The sequence below is a fragment of the Telmatherina bonti genome, assembly GCF_933228915.1.
Source record: "Telmatherina bonti genome assembly, chromosome: 16".
NCBI classification, from domain to species: Eukaryota; Metazoa; Chordata; class Actinopteri; order Atheriniformes; family Telmatherinidae; genus Telmatherina; species Telmatherina bonti.
The window spans coordinates 14107202-14127576 of NC_136614.1; the positions used below are offsets into that span (position 1 = coordinate 14107202).

General features: G+C 38.1%; 1 protein-coding gene across 5 annotated transcripts in view; it reads right to left on the reverse strand.

The window, feature by feature from the left end:
- Positions 1-16576, reverse strand: part of dnmt3aa (DNA (cytosine-5-)-methyltransferase 3 alpha a) — a 59861-nt gene extending 43285 nt beyond the window's left edge. For 4 of the 5 annotated variants that reach the window (XM_079255322.1, XM_079255321.1, XM_079255320.1 and 1 more), the window contains exons 1-3: positions 16445-16576; positions 11165-11386; positions 1959-2066 (exon numbers count right to left, since the gene is read on the reverse strand). In XM_079255322.1, the coding sequence (XP_079111448.1) occupies positions 1959-2066; positions 11165-11233 (177 nt within the window). In that variant the 5' untranslated portion in view covers positions 11234-11386; positions 16445-16576. Of the gene's footprint in view, positions 1-1958; positions 2067-11164; positions 11387-16311; positions 16412-16444 lie in introns of those variants that run through there. The other variant, XM_079255319.1, reaches the window with a different exon arrangement.
- Between the last annotated feature and the right edge of the window lie 3799 nt (positions 16577-20375).

A 20375-nucleotide genomic window follows, 5' to 3' on the forward strand; every position in this document is an offset into this window, starting at 1 on the left:
CAGCCAAGTAAATGGAAATGTTATGTGACGGCCCTATCACTGTATTGATTTTGTTTAATTAGTCTATTTTCTGTTGTCTGTCTATTTTTCTGTGTTTCCAGGTGCTGGTGTGCTCTGCCACTGAGCTCAACGTGTCCCCCAGGCTTGGGCTGGGAGATCACCCTGGGTTTGTGCAAGCGTAGCACTGTTGTTTTACTTTGGTTTAGGTTGCTTTCGTTTTGTTTTGGTTAAGTTCCTATTTTGATTATGTTTCTTTAATAAAGTTTACTTTTGTAACCACCAGTTCTGTACCTGCCTACCTTCTTGGTTGCAGCTTTTGAGCCAGGCTGTAACAGTTACGTAAAGAAACAACACAGGCTTGTTCCTGAGTTAAGTTCCCCTTTTATATTTAAACGATTTATGGGTCACTGTTAAATGGCTTAAAAGACAAAAACAACATTCCTCTGAAAATGATCAGGTTGAAAGAGTTGAAAAAGTTGAGTATAAAAGCAAAAAAAACCCAAAAATCTAAAGAAAACCTTTAAAAGATCTTGCGGAAGACCACTTTAAAAGGTTAAAAGACACTATTTACTCACTCCTAATTATCTTAATTAAATTAGTTGTGTGTTCTCTGCTCTCAGATTCATACAGGTACCAAGAACAAGCCTGAGACAGGTCTTTGTTTTTTCAGGTGGATATTTTTAAAAAAAAAAGCTGCCTTGGGCTTCAGGAGTTCAAAGAATTTGCAATTATGTGTTCAGGGGTGTCCAGTTCTCTATGAAGGCTGTCACTGTTGGTAGTAATGTGCAGCGCAGACTTAATTCTCCCTCTTTTTTTGTGGTAAGCTGTTGTTTCTCTGTTTGGATGACAGCCAAGGTCCCAGTTTTGGTTTATTTTTATAGGGAAGAATGTAAATGGTTGCATATATGAGAAGTTTCTGTTTATGTTGTGTGATCTTGCTGATTTGTTCTCAGGTTCCTTGTGCAAAAGATCTTTCTGTCAGTGACTTTTTCTGCAGAATTACCAAAACAAAATAATTTATGAAAGTTTGGTAATAGAACAAATAGATGTGAGCAGAAAGAAAAAATAAATATTAACAGGTAAAAATGACTGAAAACATTCAAATGTTTCAACTTTAGGTAATCATTCAGATATGCTAAACATATGTTCCAACAAAACTTTAAATATCTTCTAGTACTGTTCTCAAACAGAGGGTGTTACATTAAACTATTTAGTCACTATTTAGTGTATTAAATCATAAAAATTCTCTTGAAATAAATAATAAGAGCTGTGTTGGTTTTTAAGTTGGCTTATACTTTCAAACACACCCTTTTATAAAGGGTGAGTTTCATTAAAGTAGTTCACTCAAACTTACAACTTTATATTCCGCTTCAAATGATAGTTAGTCACGTGACCGGCAACAAATGCACTTTTAACTCCCATCTCACTAATATTGTAAGTAGCAGTTGGAAAATGTGGGGGTTGGAGGCATGCTGAGCGATAACGATGAGGGCTTGAGGTTATCCGGACACGAGGAGGGAGAGTTTGTGCATCTGCAACTGCAACCAGTCAATGCATAAGGGGAATCCCCGTTCTTAGACAAACTGCTTGTAAAGAAGAATGTCTCAACACATAAAAGCAGAAGAAAAAAAACCCACGCAAGCTCCAGCGAAGAAGAGAGTTCTCTCTTGCATTTGTGTCAAACACAGTCAAATGTGAAAATCAATTTAAAACAGAAAGCGTGACTCCAGGTTCTTGTGTGTGCTTCAGGTTTTTGTGGGAAAACACTGATATGACTGTGGTTGGCATTTAGCAGCTTGCAGGCGTGAATGCATAGAAGTCAAGGACTTGAAAACAATGCATCCGTGTTGTTTTGCAGATTAGAAAAGATGATTTTTACAAGACAAAAAGATAATCCATCACGTTTCTTTAGTTCAAAGCAGAAACTGTTGATGGAAGGCTTTAATTACAGTACTCACAGGAAGCAGCTGTTTGCGTTTCCTGCCGGGACGACCGACTCTGCGCTTGCTTCGGGGGCTCGCTGGAGTCCCCTCCTCGGGACTATCTTGGTCTGCTCCATCTTCACTCTGGTCAGACACAGAGAGCCCACATCAAAGACTGAGGATTTAATATATTTTTAACCAATGTCGGCAGTGAGACTGCATTAAAACAACAAAAATTCAAGACAGGGTGGTGACTAAAAAGTTAGGTACTTTCACACATTTTATAACTTTCTTCACAATAAGAAATAAGAAAAATATAAGAAGTCAACTTTTGATTGAGAAATACATTTGAATATAAAATAAAAACATTCTATTTTATTAGATTCATTGAATGAACATTGAATTATATTAAATCAAGCTGTGTTTAGGAAAGCATACAGGGCTTCAACGCATTGGTAGACATGCAACAGTTGATGTATGCATGTAAGTAAAGTCAAGACTCTTGAAAGATACACGCTAAAAAATCAGACTTCGTTCCCGAAGGTCTTAATAAATCATTAAAAATCATGAATTAAAGTTTTACATGAATCTCTGAACCAAACTGAATTAATTATAGCAATTTGTTTTGCTTCCCCTCTTCAGCTTACAGCAGAAAGGAGGTGGTACAACTGACTTGTAAACTGTCAGAGGTGTATTTCATAATGATACATGCAATAATAAAAAGAGATTGATGTATCTGCATATCATCTAGACAGGAGTGTTGCATCCACTCGGAGGATGTGCTGAGTTAAAATTCCCCTTTGTGTTTTCTCTTTTACCTCTAATGTAATTACAATATGCCAAACATGTTTTTTTTAGTTTCCATATTTCTTTATTTTCAGGAAAAAGTCAGTAGGTCAGCTCTGGTAGAACAACGTGAGGAGGGATGTGTGGTCGGGAATGAAAAATATCACTGGTTTCAGGTTAAAGGGGGATCAGACTGATGGAAGTCTGGACAGAGCTAATGAGCTGAACATGTTCTTCAGTAGGTTAAGTTCACCAGCTGCTTCCAGCCCAACAGACCACACACCCTCCACAAGCCCCATAGCTTCCCTGTCACACCTCCACCCTGTGGCTCAGGCATGGATCTTAGCACAGCCTCATCTCCCTCTACATCAGAACCCACTAAGACCTCCTCGGCTAACCTGTCTGCCTGCTGCGGTCATGGGAAGAGACGAGAGAAACTAAACCAGAACAAGGTCCAGATGGTTTCTGTCAAAGGCTTCTGAAAACCTGATCAGAACAACTATGTTGTTCTTCAGCATCTTTACAACATCAGAATGAGTCATAAAAGAGTTGCCGTGTTGTGAAAACCTCTGCTATCTACCTTCTTCAGAGGGTCCAGTCTCATTTGGACCAATCAGGCAGCAGTTTGAGATTTCTCAAGCGCTTTTAATACAATTCAGCTGCTCTGTTATGTGAGAAACTTCATAAACTAGGTGGGTACTTCCACAACCACCTGGATTTATGGCTACCAAACAAACAGACCACAGTTTGTGAGAATGAAAGGTTGTGTGTCTGAGATGGTGGTCAGCAACACAGGAGCACAACAAGGGACTGTACTCTCACTATTTGTCTTCACACTGTGCACCTCAGACTTCAAATACAACTCTGAGCCCTTCATCTGCAGGAATACTCTGATGACTCTGCAGTTGAAGAGTAAACCAGTGATGGGCAAGAAGCTGAGCACGGAGAACTGATCAGTCAGTTTGTGAGATGGTGTGGAAATTATCTCCTCATCTTCAATACAAACAAAAGAGAGGACTGTTGACTTCAGAGGAAACAAGAGAAAACAAGACACTGTCTACCTCCTGGGAGAAAAAGTGCAGGTGGTCGAGGAACACAAGTACCTTGGTGTTCAGCTCAACAACAGACTGGACTGGAAACGCAAAGCAAAGGAATCTATAAGAAGGGACAGAACTGATTCTACTGAGAAGAGCAGAGATCATTAAATTCTGCACCTAAATGCTCTTCTATAAGTCCACTGTGGAACGTGAAATCCGCTTTGCAGCATCTATTGAAGCAGCAGCATCAGAGTCAGACTGCAGGAGATTGAACAAACCAAGAAGGCTGGTTCTGTGTTGGGAATAACTCTGGAGCTGATTGTCTAGAAAAGAAAGCCGCATTAGTTATTAAAGATTTTTTTTGGTTAAAAATTTTTTAAAAATTAAAAAATAAAATTGGTTAAATCATTTCCAAGACAAGGGAATAGCTGATTATTTAATTTAGACTTAATGGGTGTGATTTTATATTTCAAAGATAGCTTGTACATTTTGCGAAGCATCATCATAATGTGAAAAACTATTTTTCAGTTCCAGGAATCTGTTATTTAATGAATGTGTGTCAATGGATAAATATAATAAACAAGTTAAAATAAACAAATAAATGAATTTATAAATAAGAAAAAAGTGAGAGAAAAAAAAATATATATAGATAAAATATTTTGACTTTTTTCTTTTCTTTTACTTGTTTATTATATTATATTTATCCACTGCAAATTTTATTAAATAAGTATCTGTGAGTGTCTGTTTGTTCCTCTGTGTTGGCCTTGTGATGGTCTGGCAACCATCACCTGCCTCTTTCCTGCTGTTCGAACAGGCTCCAGCTTACCGCAACCCAGAATTGGAACAAACAGTATAAATGTTCATTAAATGTGAAATCAAACGAAAATGAATTGGAGCTCTGGACAAAAATGATTTTGACTTCCGTGCTTTAAAGTTTGTTACTGGTTCATAATGAAGACTAATTATCAAAAAGGCTCGGACTTGCTAATCATAAACTACACCCACTTCTGCTAATTTTCCTGTTGGTGGTTTGTTTTTGTCTTCTTCTAGCGATATAGTAAACAAATGAAAGCTAAAATTAAAAGGCTCCATTCACTGTGTTTGCCCCCAAATATCTGTTAAAAAATAGCAAATACACAGTGTTGTTCTCTGCTGCTCTATGCAGCAGTTACCTTATTGCAGAAGCAATCTTCTTTCCAAAACACTGAGGATCCAGCCAAAATCAAATGAGGTCCATGTGTTCTATTTTTATATTAGCTCTGAGCAGTTTGACTTGCTGAAGAGCTTGAGTGTGTGCAATGTTTTTATTAGGCCAGAGAGAATATGTCAAAGAGCCAAATAAAACAAGCAGCACCTGCTACATCTTAAAAAAAAAAAAAAAAAAACTCTAATAGGGACTCATGATAAAGAAGATTAAGTGTATTATTTTAAGAGTACTTAAGTTAGGCCAGAAGGCTACAGTTTGGCTGCTGCACATGTTTTTATTGTAAGCCTTCTTTTTCAAATCTGAGCACTTTTTAACAGGCACCAAATTAAATAAATGTCACTGATATCAGAGGAAAATATCAAGTACTCCAGTTGCTGAAGTGGAGAAGACTTCTTTAAATGTGAGAATTAGGAGCTAATTTTGTTTTAATCAGAGGACTGGCTGATTTGGTTTGTTAAAGACAGCTGAAGAAGAAAATCGTGACAGGCATTCAGAAAAAGGAAAGCTACCAATACGGTTTGTCTGATGCTCAGTAAATGATGATTTCCTTTTTTACTTTATAAATAAAACGGTCCATTTTGGATTTGTTTCATTTTGGATTAGCCTATGATATATTAAAATATGCGTCAGCATTGAACAATGTGATAAGCTGAATGCAAAATAACATAGACAGCATTTAAATGAGTGGGTGGAAACAATTACTGAATTGATGGATGGGAGAACCAAGCATGATTCCGTTTTCTAGACTGATGATGAGCGTGATTAACCAAGAATCAAATTAAATCCTCCATGTTCTCCTTTATCAGTATATATATATATATAAATACCAAGAAATTTTGTTTTGGATTAGTCCAGGGAATCAAGCCCTGATAAAACCTTTAAAAAATATAAATTCCTATAATGTTAAAATAGTTCTACTGTTATATTCTGTAATTAACCCAAATATAAATGTGCAACATTCTGTGTTTTCCACCCTCGCAGCAGAATATCAGCATTAAACCTAACAACAGTTTGTTTTACATCAACCTTCAATATTACAAGTGTAATTTTGCCATTTATTGTATGCAGTCTGGCTCTAGTAAAGAACCACTCAAACAAGTTTGGTTACACAGTTTTTCTGTTTCCCTTTGCGCTTAATAGCAACTACATCTGGTGTTTCTTAAACCTCTCTGCAGCTGTAATCTGTGCAACTGCACTCTGTGTGATGCCTGATGTCAGAATTCTGTTTCCATTAATACCCTTCACTGCTGGACCGGTGACAATGAATTACGGTGACAATGGAGTGGTTGCTAGGGTGCAAAAACTGCTTAGCAACTGTCTCCAGCAGTGTCACAGTGCCGACTAAACATTCTGATGTCACTTCCCTAACAATCAGCTTAGCAACCAGCTAAAACGAGTAATGGCTTTGGGACTGTCTGACTGGTGTGCTGTGCATATAGCCGTCACAATGCACATTTACACACTCATAAACACATTTTTTACAGTACAGGTGTGCACAATTATGTTCTGAAAATGTGAAAAGTAAAGTAAATAAAAAAATATCCACATAATTTTGAAATAAACCATCATAGTTGGAAGACCACCCAAAATATGCCAAAGCGCATAAACACCTGTACACTGACCATTCTGTCCATATATATTTGGTCTATTTCTGTCTCCTGGCTGGTTATTTTAGGCTGCTGCAGTTGCTAAGCAACCAGACTGCAAACCAGGCAGGCAGAAGAGGATCCCATCAGCAGCAGACAGCTTGTCCTCTTTCTCCCCATCCCCATGTCCTCCTCTTGATCTCTTGCCTCTTTTCTTTCCTGCGTGTTTGTTTCCTGCATCTCCTCTCTTGGATTTGTATTTCACTTTGAACTGGGATGGGCATTTTAGGTGTCGACTAGTCAGGCCTTTCAAAATTGATTAGTTGTGACATCATCATGGCACCTTCAATAATAAAAGGGGAATTGTAAAATGTGTAAGATGTTATCTGCGTTTATGTGTGTATTCGATGCAACAGTATTTTTTTTACTTGATTTGTTTTATTTCCAACTTTCTGTGAGCTCTAGTGTCCTTTATTGTACAGTATGTGGATCAGAAAGTGGGTGAGGGACTGAACCTGGTCTGGCTGCGTTTGAGAGGTGAACTAAACACTGGATCCACAGGAGCGTTCAGCAACAACAAAATCAGTTATTATCCCTGTTTTCACCATCTGATTTTTGTGGTCCTGTGCTGCAGATTTCTGTGATGATTCAGTAGCCATGCTGCTCTGGTCTGATGAACTTTTGGTGAAAAGTCAGACAGAACCAGCCCTTAAACTGTCCTGCTTAAGCTGTGTGGTCGAGACAAAGACATCCCTTGCTCTGATTCTGACCTCCCTATGCGTTAAACCAGCTGATGTGCTGTGCGTCTCTCTCTCTCTCTAGCTCGACCTTAAAGGGGCCACACTGTGAACACAGCGCTGTAAACAGCACCACATTTTTGCACAATGATGCATTTTAGTTGATTGTAGTGCTGCTTGATATTGACAAAACTGATAATCACGATCATTATGACTGAAATTGAGCTCTTGATTATTTAACACAATTATCCAGTATTTTTAAACAACGCTGTGGATGGTGTTCTAGACTCAGTGTTGCGCATTATAACCATCCAAGCAACTCTTAATCAGATTGAGCTCACTGTACACATAAACTTACTGAGTCTAAATACATATTTTTTTTACAATTTCTGTTACACAAAAATAGCTTTGGGATCAATAATCATAGTCTTAGATTGACAGATCAGCTCGCTGAGTTGCACATTAACATGTAGAAACTTCTTGGATTGTAGAAAATGCAAACATTTTCCACTTCACTTTTTGAGATCCTTCAGGACATCCTCTGAGCACTATTATAGTTTCTAGCATGTGTCACATACAAGAGTGTTTGTCATTTGGGCAATCAAAATTTAAAGTCATGCATCATTTCAGCCAGAAAAGGGTGGAATGTCCTCGGTGGGTTGGTAAAAAAAAAAACCTTCTCCAAATAGAGAAGTTCAAGTGTCTCAAAGTCCTGTTCACAAGTGAGCAAAGAATGAATCAGGAGATCATCAGGCGGGTCTGTGTGTCGTTCGCAATAATGTGGGCTCTACATCAGTCTATTGCCTTTATTAACTGGTTGTTCCATGTTCCTATCCTAACCTAGCGTCTGGGTAGCGACTGAAGGTGCTGAGATTGCAGAAATAAGCATTTTAACTTCTGTAAAAACTGAGCTTATTACTAAAATTACATGTCATGAATGATATGATAAATAACACTTGAAATAGTTGTAATAATTACTTGTAAAAATACCATCTGAACGACTTTTTCTGAAGCATATTGCAGCCTTAAGTGTTAAACAACAGGTTGAAACCACTTTTTTTCACATGATAAGGCTTTTATAAACATCTGTTACACCTGAGGCAAAGAGTTTGACAGTTGTCTCTTTAGTTTGTAGAGTTAAAGTTTGACAAATGTTGAAAGTAAAGAATTTAATCCTTTATGGAGAGAGATAGCTGAGCTGTGATTTCCCAAAAAAAAGCTAAAGGTTTAGTAGTTGTTGGTTCAGAAGCTGATTAGTTTAGACAAATTTTTTTTAAAAAGCCTCTAATGAGTTGAACATTTCGCATTTCGCTAAATAAAGCCTTAACTGTTGGCTGAAAAAGAAACAACAGTAGAGGATTTAGATTTATTATGATCGCGTTGTAAAGACGGATTGTAAGGTGATTAAAGTTAATAATTGCAGGAAAGCAGATAACGGTATAAGTTAATATTCTATTCTATTCTACAGTCATTTAGGGGACGCTTTTATACAAAGCAACTTACAAACAGTTGAGGACATCATAGGTGCTAGTGGACTGTCCAGTTGGACGCAGGTCCATACATGAAGTGCTACAGGCTTAATAGAGGTTTAAGAGTATGACATATGCAGCAACAGCCAACTTTGTGCAAATTCACCTTATAATCTCTCAGCTATTTTATAGATTTACAAACATACAACTGAAATCACTTCATGAGCACAGAAAAGCAACTTTTTCTAATCCCACAGAGATGTCTGTCTATCATCAGAAACTGACTGGAGCCCGTCATGTAGTAACAGATTATCAATGGCATAAAACTCCCCGTCTTCCTCTCTGTGCTGAAAATCTGACACTTTCTCAGATTTCTCTCTGGGTCTTTCTTGAGTCTTTGTGAGAGTCAGATCTCAGGAAGTTAAAGAGAACAGCTCTGTGAAGGAAACTTTGCTTTGGCCATGTGCCCGCATGTGAGACGAGTCTTTATATAGTGCTACAGAACAAACTTCAAACTTCTCACAGATTTACGAGGTCTGCCCTGAGCTCTGAGAGAAGTCATTTTTCACCTGTTTGACTGCAAGCTAATCATTCATGTGAAAACAAAAACAACAAAAAAGACAGTTTTAGTCTATGCTTCTGCTTCCTGCATGTGGTAAAGTGAGTTTTTAGAAAGCAGCGTGGTCTGTTGTAATGTAAATAAATAACTACGAGTTTAATAATTACAAACATGACCCAACTTGCCGGGTTTTTCGTGTGTATGGGCTAAAAAAAGACTCAACTGTGAGCTAAGAAGCCAAATGGTAGTCTTAATGACAGCTGTAGTAAAAGAGGCAGAGGCTGTGATAATAACTGAGGCTGCAAAAATAACAGCTTTGCTACTACGTCAGTGTGTTTAATAATAGAAGCAGAGATAATAGCTGCTGTTACAGCAAGTCAAGTTGCAGTGGAAGCGGCTGGATTGTTTACAGAAAGAAAAATGTAGCTGAACTGAATTCATGCAAAGTTAATATATGTTGACTGATGTGGTGCAATGGTTCAATTACTCAACAATAAACTAGTTAGTTGGTGCCACATGCAGGTAATGTACGATACTAAATGCTTCGGAACTGGATGCAAGTAATATTTCATTCCATAGTGATAAACTCAATAAAATAAGAGATGTTTTTCTTGTAGCTATAATGGCTTTCTAATTGCCCGATAAGCTTGTTCATTTTTTAAAATGGTGTGTAAATTATTTTTTGTTGGTGTTTATTTTATTTTGATTAAGTATACACAGTCATATTGAATTACATCAATTACATACCGTTCAGTAACCAAAAAAGTAATAGACTGAAGCTTATAGCTTATATATGCCTATCCCAAGTGATTGCATGTATTAAAAACACATTTAAAATTATTAGAAGACGAGCTAATTAGCTAATTCTATTTCCCTAAATTTAATTATTTAATTCAAAAGATTGAACTTTTAGCTGTCATAAACTATATTTTTAAATAAAGATTATTTAATTCATTGTTTGACCAGCTAATTATAGCTAATTGTTATGTAATCCAAATATATCTAATGATATAATCTGCTAAAATGCTAAATGAAATTTAATTGTTAATAAGCTTTCCTTCATAGTTTTTCTTACTGGCTTTGTGAGAGTGTGTAAGTGTAGTTATAACAAAGATGCTATAAAAGGTTAAAAAAAATGGTCATGCTTACATAATACTGTAAAAACCATTCAAATATTGATCAAACTTTAACAATAAATATAAAAGTGCCATTTCAACCAAAACTATACAAAATGTATAATTGTGTGCATCCTCAGCTTTAACTCTATCTATTGTGGGAGTATGAATAGAAAAATCAAAGGACTGCAGAAAACACAGACATGGATGGTAGTTGAATAAGCAACCTGTCAAATGAAAGGTTGCTGATTAAAATCCATCCTCTAATGCCAGGATTGTCCGTGTCTAAGTACAGCTCTTCATGTTCAGTAGTGAGGACGCGTTTGTGGTGTTGACTCTGACTGATTACTCTTCAATAGAGAGCTGTTTTGTACAGGAACAAGCTATCAGCTACAATCCGGAGAATAGTAATGAAACACTACTATGGGGGCAGCAGTAATGCCTCCTCATCGTCAGATAAACAATTTTACATCAAGTTTTCTTAAGTACATATTGTTCTCTTTTCACAAAAGCTTAAATGGAAAAAGTTTAGATTTTCTCTTTCCCTCCTGATCCCTTTAAATCTTTCTAAAAAGCCTCTATGATAAAAGACACTTAACTTTCTTTCTCTTGGAAATGCAAATTCAGTCCTAGCTAGTGGTAGAAGTATTGTGCTAATAATAAAAGTTATGCTCTTTAGTATTAACAGCAGACAAAGTGACCCAGAACATCTACATTTTAGCTATTGTAACATTTTCCCCCCTCACCAGATCATTGGCGGTGTCGTTCTCGGGCGTCTGAGGTGGCTCGGCAGCAGTGGGACTGTTCGACGGCATGGCAGGTGGCGGCTCTGTAAACCAAGTTTATAAAGCAAAAGAAATGGTGCAAATCAAAACATGGGAAGGGCCCTCAGAAGCACCAGGTGCAGCTTCATTCAATCTGTCAGTCGTTCAGACGATCACTCTCCCTCACACAGTCCCCACCCTCTCCTGGGAGATAAAAGAGAAAACAGACACACCATGACATGAGAAAATGGGAGTACAGTAGCAGGGAATAATTCTCAGCATGTGAATGACAGCTCTCTTTCTCATTATTCTCACGTTTCACTGTGCTTGCTCATCGTTTCACACGTACAAACAGAGGCGGAAGAGCACGCCGCATCTCTGAGGTCAAGGCTGTGCAACAGGTGTGTATGTGTGTCTTTGCGAATTATATTTGATTGATGCGACTCCTGGGCAAGCAGAGCAGAAAAGACTGGAACTCTTAGCTGCTAAAGGCTAAGACACAGGTGTCCTCTGAAAAATCTAAGGGAATCGGGGTAGCTCTCAGCATGGCTGTCAGAGTGATTGATGTGGCTGAATAATAATGTCCTGATTAATTAAACAAGGTGGCTGCATTCAGTGAACCTAAATCTGAATTTTGAACTTAAACATGAAAGCAATCATCTGTAAAGCTGATTTGGACAGATTTCATTTTTAGTACTGAATCTGACGATGATACGAGAATATGTTGTTAAAATATTAAATAAAGGCTGCACGGTGGCGCAGTGGTTAGCACTGTGGCCTCACAGCAAGAAGGTCACTGGTTCGATCCTTGGCTGGTTTGGTCAGTGGCCTTTCTGTGTGGAGTTTGCATGTTCTCCCCGTGTATGCGTGGGTTCTCTCCGGGTACTCCAGCTTCCTCCCACCATCCAAAGACATGCATGATAGGTTAATTGGTCACTCTAAATTGCCCCTAGGAATGAGTGTGAGCGTGAGTGTGGTTGTTCGTCTCTCTGTGTGGCCCTGCGATGGACTGGCGAGCTGTCCAGGGTGTACCCTGCCTGTCACCCAAAGCCAGCTGGGATAGGCTCCAGCTTCCCCGCGACCCTGAATTGGAATAAGCAGTTCGGAAAATGAATGAATGAATGAATATTAAATAAATATACAAAAAAAGTCTCCAAAATCAAAGTTGGCACTTTCTAATCCGTGGGTGTTCTGGAAAAAGGTCAACACCTTCAAACATACACATCGCTTTAGTATAAAAATACACTACCTCTCATTTAAGAAATTGCAACGAGCTTTTACATGATAAGCCATGAAACCGATTCTCGCACGCTGTGTGTTTTAGAGGAGCTCGTGTAGAGGAGTAGAGGTCAGCTTGGAGGAAGCTGCTTAGCGAAAACTCTACGACGTGTGACCTTGTAAGTACTCGGGCTCATATTGGCTCGTTTCATCAGCCTCATCGCTCTCATTAATGTTCTTTTGTTACATGGAAATTTATTAATGACTAAATTAGAGAAGGGCAAAAAAGGAAATAGGATATATGAATGGATTTACCTGTTTTTACAGGTAAAATTATGATTTACAATAATAATAAGAAGAATAGATTCTTTTTAAAAAACAGACTGAAGTCCATAAAAGAAGACAAAGAAGACACATACACATAAACTCATAAAAAAATCATCAACAACAGCTAACATATACATTTCAACCAGTGCATTCTCAGTCTGGATAAGTACCGGGAGCAACTCTCAGACGGACTTGAGAGAACTATAATTATGTTGTTTGTAATGTAATTTAATAACCTGAAACTGTTTTGTTTTCACTAATTTTGTCAAACTAGAATTTAATATTAAAGGGGTGTTTAATGGTGAAGTAGCTGCCTTATAACTTCTTATTGGGAACACGTCTGTTTATCTCAGATGAGAAAGCAGCATGCAGTTTCCCTTCTCATTACAAATTCCCATTAAGGTGAGCAAAGAAAGCACTCACACAGCTGAGTCAGATCTGCAGACAGAGCTTTATTTTGGACATCAAAGCACTGATCGCAATAATATGTATGTCTTTCCAAGCATTGTGTAATGTGCTTGGTGTTGTATTGTAACTTGCTGTGATACGGAAACATATCTTAGCCTCCCTAATCCAAAATATACAAGTTCATGACAACCAACAATGGGAACTTGGTGCACTCATGTCAGATAATTATGTCACATTTGGCTCATCCAACACCATGATCTGGTGGTTGAAAAAAACAAAAAACAATCCTGTCTGTAATTTTCATACCTGAATTAAAATGCATATTTTTTTCTACAATTTTCTATATTATCTATGATGAACATGTGCAACATAAAGCTGAGGTACAGTCGCTACACATGGCTGGATTAAGCTTCTTGGTAGCCTTGTGGTTGAAACCAGCTGTGTTACTCACAGTTTCTTTCTTCCCTTTCTCATCAGATACAAAATACATTAATGACACATAAATATCTCACTGATAGACATAAAAAAAAACAAGTTCCCTCATTCTCACACACTTAACTCCCACAGGTTTGATCTATGCTACACAATTTTTGGTTTCAAAATATGCACCGTGAAAGAACAAATCTATTGTTTTGACAATGGTTAAAATAATCTGGATTAAAGTCCTTAATGTTTGTGTTGTCCCTGCAAACACTGGAAAAAAAACTTCATAAATAAGATTAACTGGAGGCAGAGACCAAGTGCAAAAAAGTACACAACCTACACTGTGAATAATGACCAGTATGAGATCCTGATCACAATCTGATCTGAAACTGTAGAGCTTGCATGCGCCTAAAGGAAAACTGAATCCCAGAAGTGATCTGGGTCTTCAGCACAGCGTGACTGCAGCCAAAGTGTCTGGCTATGCTCACATTGTATTGTACAGTATGTCATTCCTCATGCTGTGTCCTTACATCACCTAGTGTAAAGGCAGCCGACACTGGTTACCAGCAAAAGGACAGGAGTGGAAACTTTGCATAAATGGGTGTACAGTATCCACCCCACCACTCCTGGGGCTCCCTAAATGAGCACCAGGCCGCGTGCCAAATATCTCCTCCAAGTCCCAACTATTTGGGTCACACTCCTATAGCAAGTTACTATACACTGATATAAACTGTTCCAGTCTTCCTTCCAGCAGTGATTTAAATTAGACCATAGTCTGAGGCCCATGCAGAAGCCTGGACTGGTGGGAGGAGAAATAGTTGCGCAGAGAAAAACCTTCAGAGGTACGTCAAGGTAATGAGAGTTAGACTATGCCAAGACAGGAAAGAAGGTTGCTTCTCTTCACAATATAAGCATGAAATTTCCAGTGATTGAAAGCTCCATTAAAGCACACAAACACAATCTGAAAAAGTAACTTCAAAATAAGAACAATCATGAGGATGAGCCGGGATTTGATAATATCGCAACATGTCACATGCTGCTATGGACCAGATACCAGAAATAGAGCATTGTCTTGCATGTAGCAAATCCTTCTCCAAACCACAAAGAATAAAAATGTTGATAGAAACTAAAATGATGATGATTGAAATGATACTTGACCTAAACATGTTGTTTTCAGTTTAAAGATACTTGGTTTGGAAATAATAAGACTGGACAAAACACAATGTATTTGTTCGTTTCATTCTGTGTATATTAAGTGGTCTTTCAAAGATTGTATTCTGTTATCATATCCAAGGAAAAGCAGACTTTAATGAACCCAATAACTACATTTATTCATTCATTCATTTTGCTAACAGCTTAATCCAATTCAGGGTAGCGGGGAAGCTGGAGCCTATCCCAGCAGTCTTAGCGCGAAAGACAGGGTACACCCTGGACAGCTCGCCAGTCCATTGCAGGGCCACACAGAGACAAACAACCACTCACGCTCACATTCACTCTGAGGGGCAATTTAGAGTACCCAATCAACCTAACATGCATGTCTGTGGACTGTGGGAGGAAGCCGGAGTACTGGGAGAGAACCCACGCATACTCCACACAGAAAGGCCGCTGACCAAACCTTGCCTCAGCCAAGGATCAAACCAGCAACCTCCTTGCTGTGAGGCCATAATGCTAACCACCATGCCACCGTGAAACCCTAACTACATTTATTATTGTAAAAAAATACACGAATTAATCATCAGGCAATTAATATAATTATGGCATTTGCTAGATGATCTCCAGGGAGCTCCTAAGCTTTAAAACATAATTACTTTTATTCGAATAAGGTGAACTCTTTGAGGTGTTAGACTTAAAAAAAATATATTTAAAGAAGTTAAAGAGTACTTTTGGAGTGTTTAATCAAAACAGTTGATTACTAATCAGAAAGATCGAAGCTGCGAGGCTTAAATGTACTTAAATTAATAATATTTCAAATTAAATACAAGCCTCTGAATAAATTTTGTGCTGAAATAAGGAACTGCAAGTTTTTTTGTTTTTAACTAGTTGTTTTTATTTAACTGCGTGTTAAATAAAAAGTCATCAAGCAAGATTGTATCAACTTCATAAAGCTTTGTTTTAAATTTGTTTTGTTTTAAATTTGTTTTAAAATTTGTTTTGTTTTAAATTTGTTTTGTTTTAAATTAGTTTTAAATTTGTTTTGTTTTAAATTTTAAAAGTCTTCAGCGGAAGTGCGGTTGTCATTTCCGTTACCTTGACGATCAGCAGCCTATGACAATATTGGGAGCGACCTCACGCGGCCTTTACCGGCCAGTCTTTTATAAATCTTTTATAAACGAGTATAATCCCGGCAGGAGTGTGTGCTGAACGGGCAGACGGTGTGAGATGTGTGTGTCTGAGTGTGTAAGTGACGATAAGCTTTACTAGGTCAGGTAAAAAACACTCACGGGAGCGCGTTTTTAGACCGAATGCACTCGTTCACCCCGGTAGGCGCGCACCCGCGCTCCCTACGGAGGCGACGGTTCCGCGCGCTGATGTGTCTGTCTGCATCTGGTGGGTGAGGAGGACGGTGCGCTCCGGTTTAACGTTACCTGCAAGTGTCGGAGCGCGTGGGGGGGGGGGGGGGGGGGGGGGGGGGGTAGCCAGGCCGAGGAACGGGAGAGGTGTAGACCCCCACCGGACAACGTTTTAATACACCGTCATTACATAATAAATTACAAAAGAAATCCTCAAGTTCAATCCATGCCCCATGCACGAACCTCTCCGTCTTCACGCGGACATCATTTGCCAACACGCAACGAAACGGTTTGGCTCCAGAGCGCGCGGGCTATGACTTTATGAGATGACTGTATCTGTATGTTCACGAGCCCAAAATGAAATGTTTATATTTACCGTGTCGTCCGTCCCTCAGGCACCCAGACCCTGACGGTCGTCGCTCTCTCTCTCTCTCTCTCGCTCCCTCCCTCTCTCTCTCTCTCTTGTCGTTCACTCTTCCTCTCTCTCTCTCTCTCTCCCTCCTCGCGCTCCACCGGGGTCTTCTCAGTCCGCTGCTGCTGTCTTTCTCGCTCGCGCTCCGTTTCTCCGGACCAGCTCGCTCTCTCACGAGCCGCAGAGGCTGCCGCACGTTTCCGCGGGGTCCTAGTGTCTACACCGCTAAGCCCCGTGCGCACGCGCGCTGGGGTGCACGGAAACACGTGCACGCTCAAACAGAAGACAGGTGTAGGTGTAGAGAATTGCAGCTTCCATTTAAAACACTGAAAACAAAAGTTCAGACGTCTTTTCGCTGACATCAGGACGAATCTGCGCCACAGATATATTTAGTTTCGATAAATCAACAAAATTGATCAGATAAATTGATTTTTATAAGTTATAAGGTAGTTATAAGAAACATCCAAAGGTTTGTAATTACTTTTTTCCAGTGGTGTAGTCCAGGGTATACACAGGAGTTTGGATAAATCAGCAAAATTAATCAGATAAACTGATTTTTATAAGTTATAAGGTAGTTATAAGAAACATCCAAAGGTTTGTAATTACTTTTTTCCAGTGGTGTAGTCCAGGGTATATGTGGGAGTTTGAATAAATAAACTAAATTAACCAGATAAATTGATTTTTTTTTCTCTTGTTTTTGTTGAGGAAACTGGCAGAAACAAAAGCAAAAGAAGTTATAAGAAACATCCAAAGGTTTGGAATTACTTTTTTCCACTGGTGTACTCCAGGGTATACGCGGGGATACGGAGTATACCAATTTCTTTTTCAGTAAGCATAGAGTATACCCACCTCAAAACTTCTAAGCTCCCTGTGATGCTGCTTATACAATTACAAATGTTCCTACACATGTAGCTACGTCACCCAGCAGCTCAGCTACGGTTACCGATGCTAAACTGGTGCAGTTAACTATCAGCTGCATTAACTTTAGCTTGAACATAGACATAATGAAGATATATGAACATAAGTCTATGAGCCTGTCCCTCATTAGTCTGTGTCAGTATCGGTTTAATCATTTCATAACTCTTGTGAGGAATGATGTGACAATGAGCAGATATACTGATGGATTATTTTTTTTGAGTGAACTAAATAGAGCAGTCCTACACGTCACGTTTTATGAAACAATGTTTTTCTGGGCTTTTTTTTTCTTTTTTTCTTTTTTTTTTTTTTTTTAAACAAGGGCAAAAAATTTAGTGCACCTACTTCTTGAGGGACCACTACACCACTGTTTTTTTTCTATGAACAGTGATGTAAGAAGCCTGAAATGCTCCAGATGTATTGGATACAATTTAAAGTGATATATTCCTACATTTTTGTTCCATAATTTGAGTCGTCTCCCATCATTTCACAACAGAAATCCCAATTTGTCATTCATTTTTTAGAACAAATAGTGACAAAAACATATTGGTTCATGTTGACAAACATCTTTTTTTGTGCTACTGGACAGGAAAATGACTGCACAGAGGATCCCAGTCACAGTTTTATGTGAAACAGCCTCAAAACATCTGTTGGATTGCACTTACCAGATGACAAATGCTACTTTTGTGGGCATCAGAACTGACTTTGTGAATATTGCTCATAACAAACATCTTACTTAAGGTTAGGAAAACATTGTGTTAAAACAGACACTGTTATAATGTACCCGATTATATCCTTTTCCTGGATTACTGCATCCTGCCTCCTGGACTAAAAGAAAGAGTTTTGAAAACAAAAACCAGACTTCCTTGTAAAATACACGAGTTTTTGGATATGAATGCAAATGTTTATGTTTCGTGACTATGAAGAGTTCTCATGTGACCCGACTGCGTAGGTGAACAGATTGTAAAAATGACAGCTCTAAGCCCATCAGGTCACACCTGGTATAAAAATGCATCTGGAGTCAGATCTGCCTGACTCCCATTGATGGCTGTATTTTGATTGACATTCTCATATGTTTTGAATAGAGATGTAAAAGAAGCCAAATATATTCCATGATTGATTTGTGATGGACCAGAGCCGTGTGTGAGCACATCTGGGCTGACTGTATACACAGGAATTGAGGCTTTTATGCACTCTGCATGTGTCATTTTGGGCCTTCTCTGTGTAAAAATGTAAAAAATAAAAAAATAAAAAAATAAAAAAACCTAAAAAATAAATCTGAAGTTAGCATCAAATGTGCTGTGTTTGGTGTTGGGGTGTGTGTCATTAAAACAATTTTCAGAAGACTTATGTGTGACTGGGCTTCAGTGAAAAATTATGGAGTTACTGTGTGGATTTAAGTCAGTTGCTTTCATTATTCATGTCCCTTTATTTTTAATCCATGTATTATAGGACAAAGGGAATCAAATCATATGTATACCATATATATATATATATATATATATATATATATACATATATACATATATATATATATATATATATATATATATATATATATATATATATATATATATATATATATATACACAGTGTGTGTGTTTGTACACTAAATGCAAACAATGTCCTGATTCATGATAAAAAAAAAAAGTGCATTAAACTTAATCTATGCTAATTTTTCATGTTTACTTTCTTAGATTGAATTCTCTGTACTTTTTACCTGCATACTTGTCAAATTAAGTACTATGTACTTGGTTTTTCTGAGTTTCTACAACATTTTTAAGCAGAGATTATAGAAAATATCACATCTACATCAGAACCTAGTATTGTTGACAAAGTAATAAAGTAGCAGAGGATAATTATAATTATATGATGGTATTTATGAATATAGTAAAACTTTCACAGTGGAATATTGGGATGCACAAGCAGGCTACTACAAGTGTGTGTTCATTACTTTATAGTATCTGTTGACAGCTTCCTCCATAAAAGCATAATTTATATCAGTACAGCTGTTCTTTTGCATATACAGTATACCTCAATTATCTGCTGTTTGAATGAGAGCTTTCTTTTATGGGTGCCTGCAAGATAAAAACTTTAAAACTCTGCTAAACCAAAAACATTTAAAACCCAACATGAAAGCATGTTTAGCTGTTTGAAATTTCTTGCTTTCAGCAGCATCTCCTCTCAGCAACCACATCGGTAATGTCTCGGTTAATACTAGCAGAATTAGCGGACAAAGAGTCGGGTGTGCAGGTGTACTGTGCATTAAACCACTTTGGTGTGATGAATAACAGGCCCCCACCTGCTCATATTTTAAGCCAGGTTAATGTTTGCCAATGCTTATAATTACCAGAAAGGGCTAGACAAGATTCTTCAAACAACTCAAAGTATGTTTGAAGATAGTCTGTGACAATTTAAAGCCAAACAGGTCGGGTCTGACTGCTGAATTAATACCTAAATCTTACAAGCCATCCACTTTAACATTACTTATGTTGAAAGTACAATTTCCTCTGGTTAAACACACTTTCTACTCTAGATTTTCAAAGATATAACTTAAAATGTATCCCAACTCACTCATTTTTTAGGGTGCATTTAGTTGGAATTAAGCACCGTCTTCCTGTGTAAGACACTGTTTTCTAAAGTGTTTTTTTCCTCTCAGTTTTCTGTCATTATGCTTGATTCAACACAAGTGCATGAAGCCTGCTGACCCGTTTTCTTGCTTGGCTGGTTCTTGTCTTACTCCTTTTCGCAGGTGAAGTTTAAACCTGCTACAACAAGTTCAAACCTGCTGCCCTACGGCAGTGGACACTGTTTTCAGACTAACATAGAAAAAGCAGAAAGCTTAGCATCAGCACAAGAAGCAACTAAAGGCAAATGGGAAAATCCTAATCTGCCATCAGTGTATGCAAGGCGAGTAGCTCCATGCAGGTTAAAGAAAGACATGTAAGCAGATGAGCCTTTAAATAGACAGTGTTGGTAA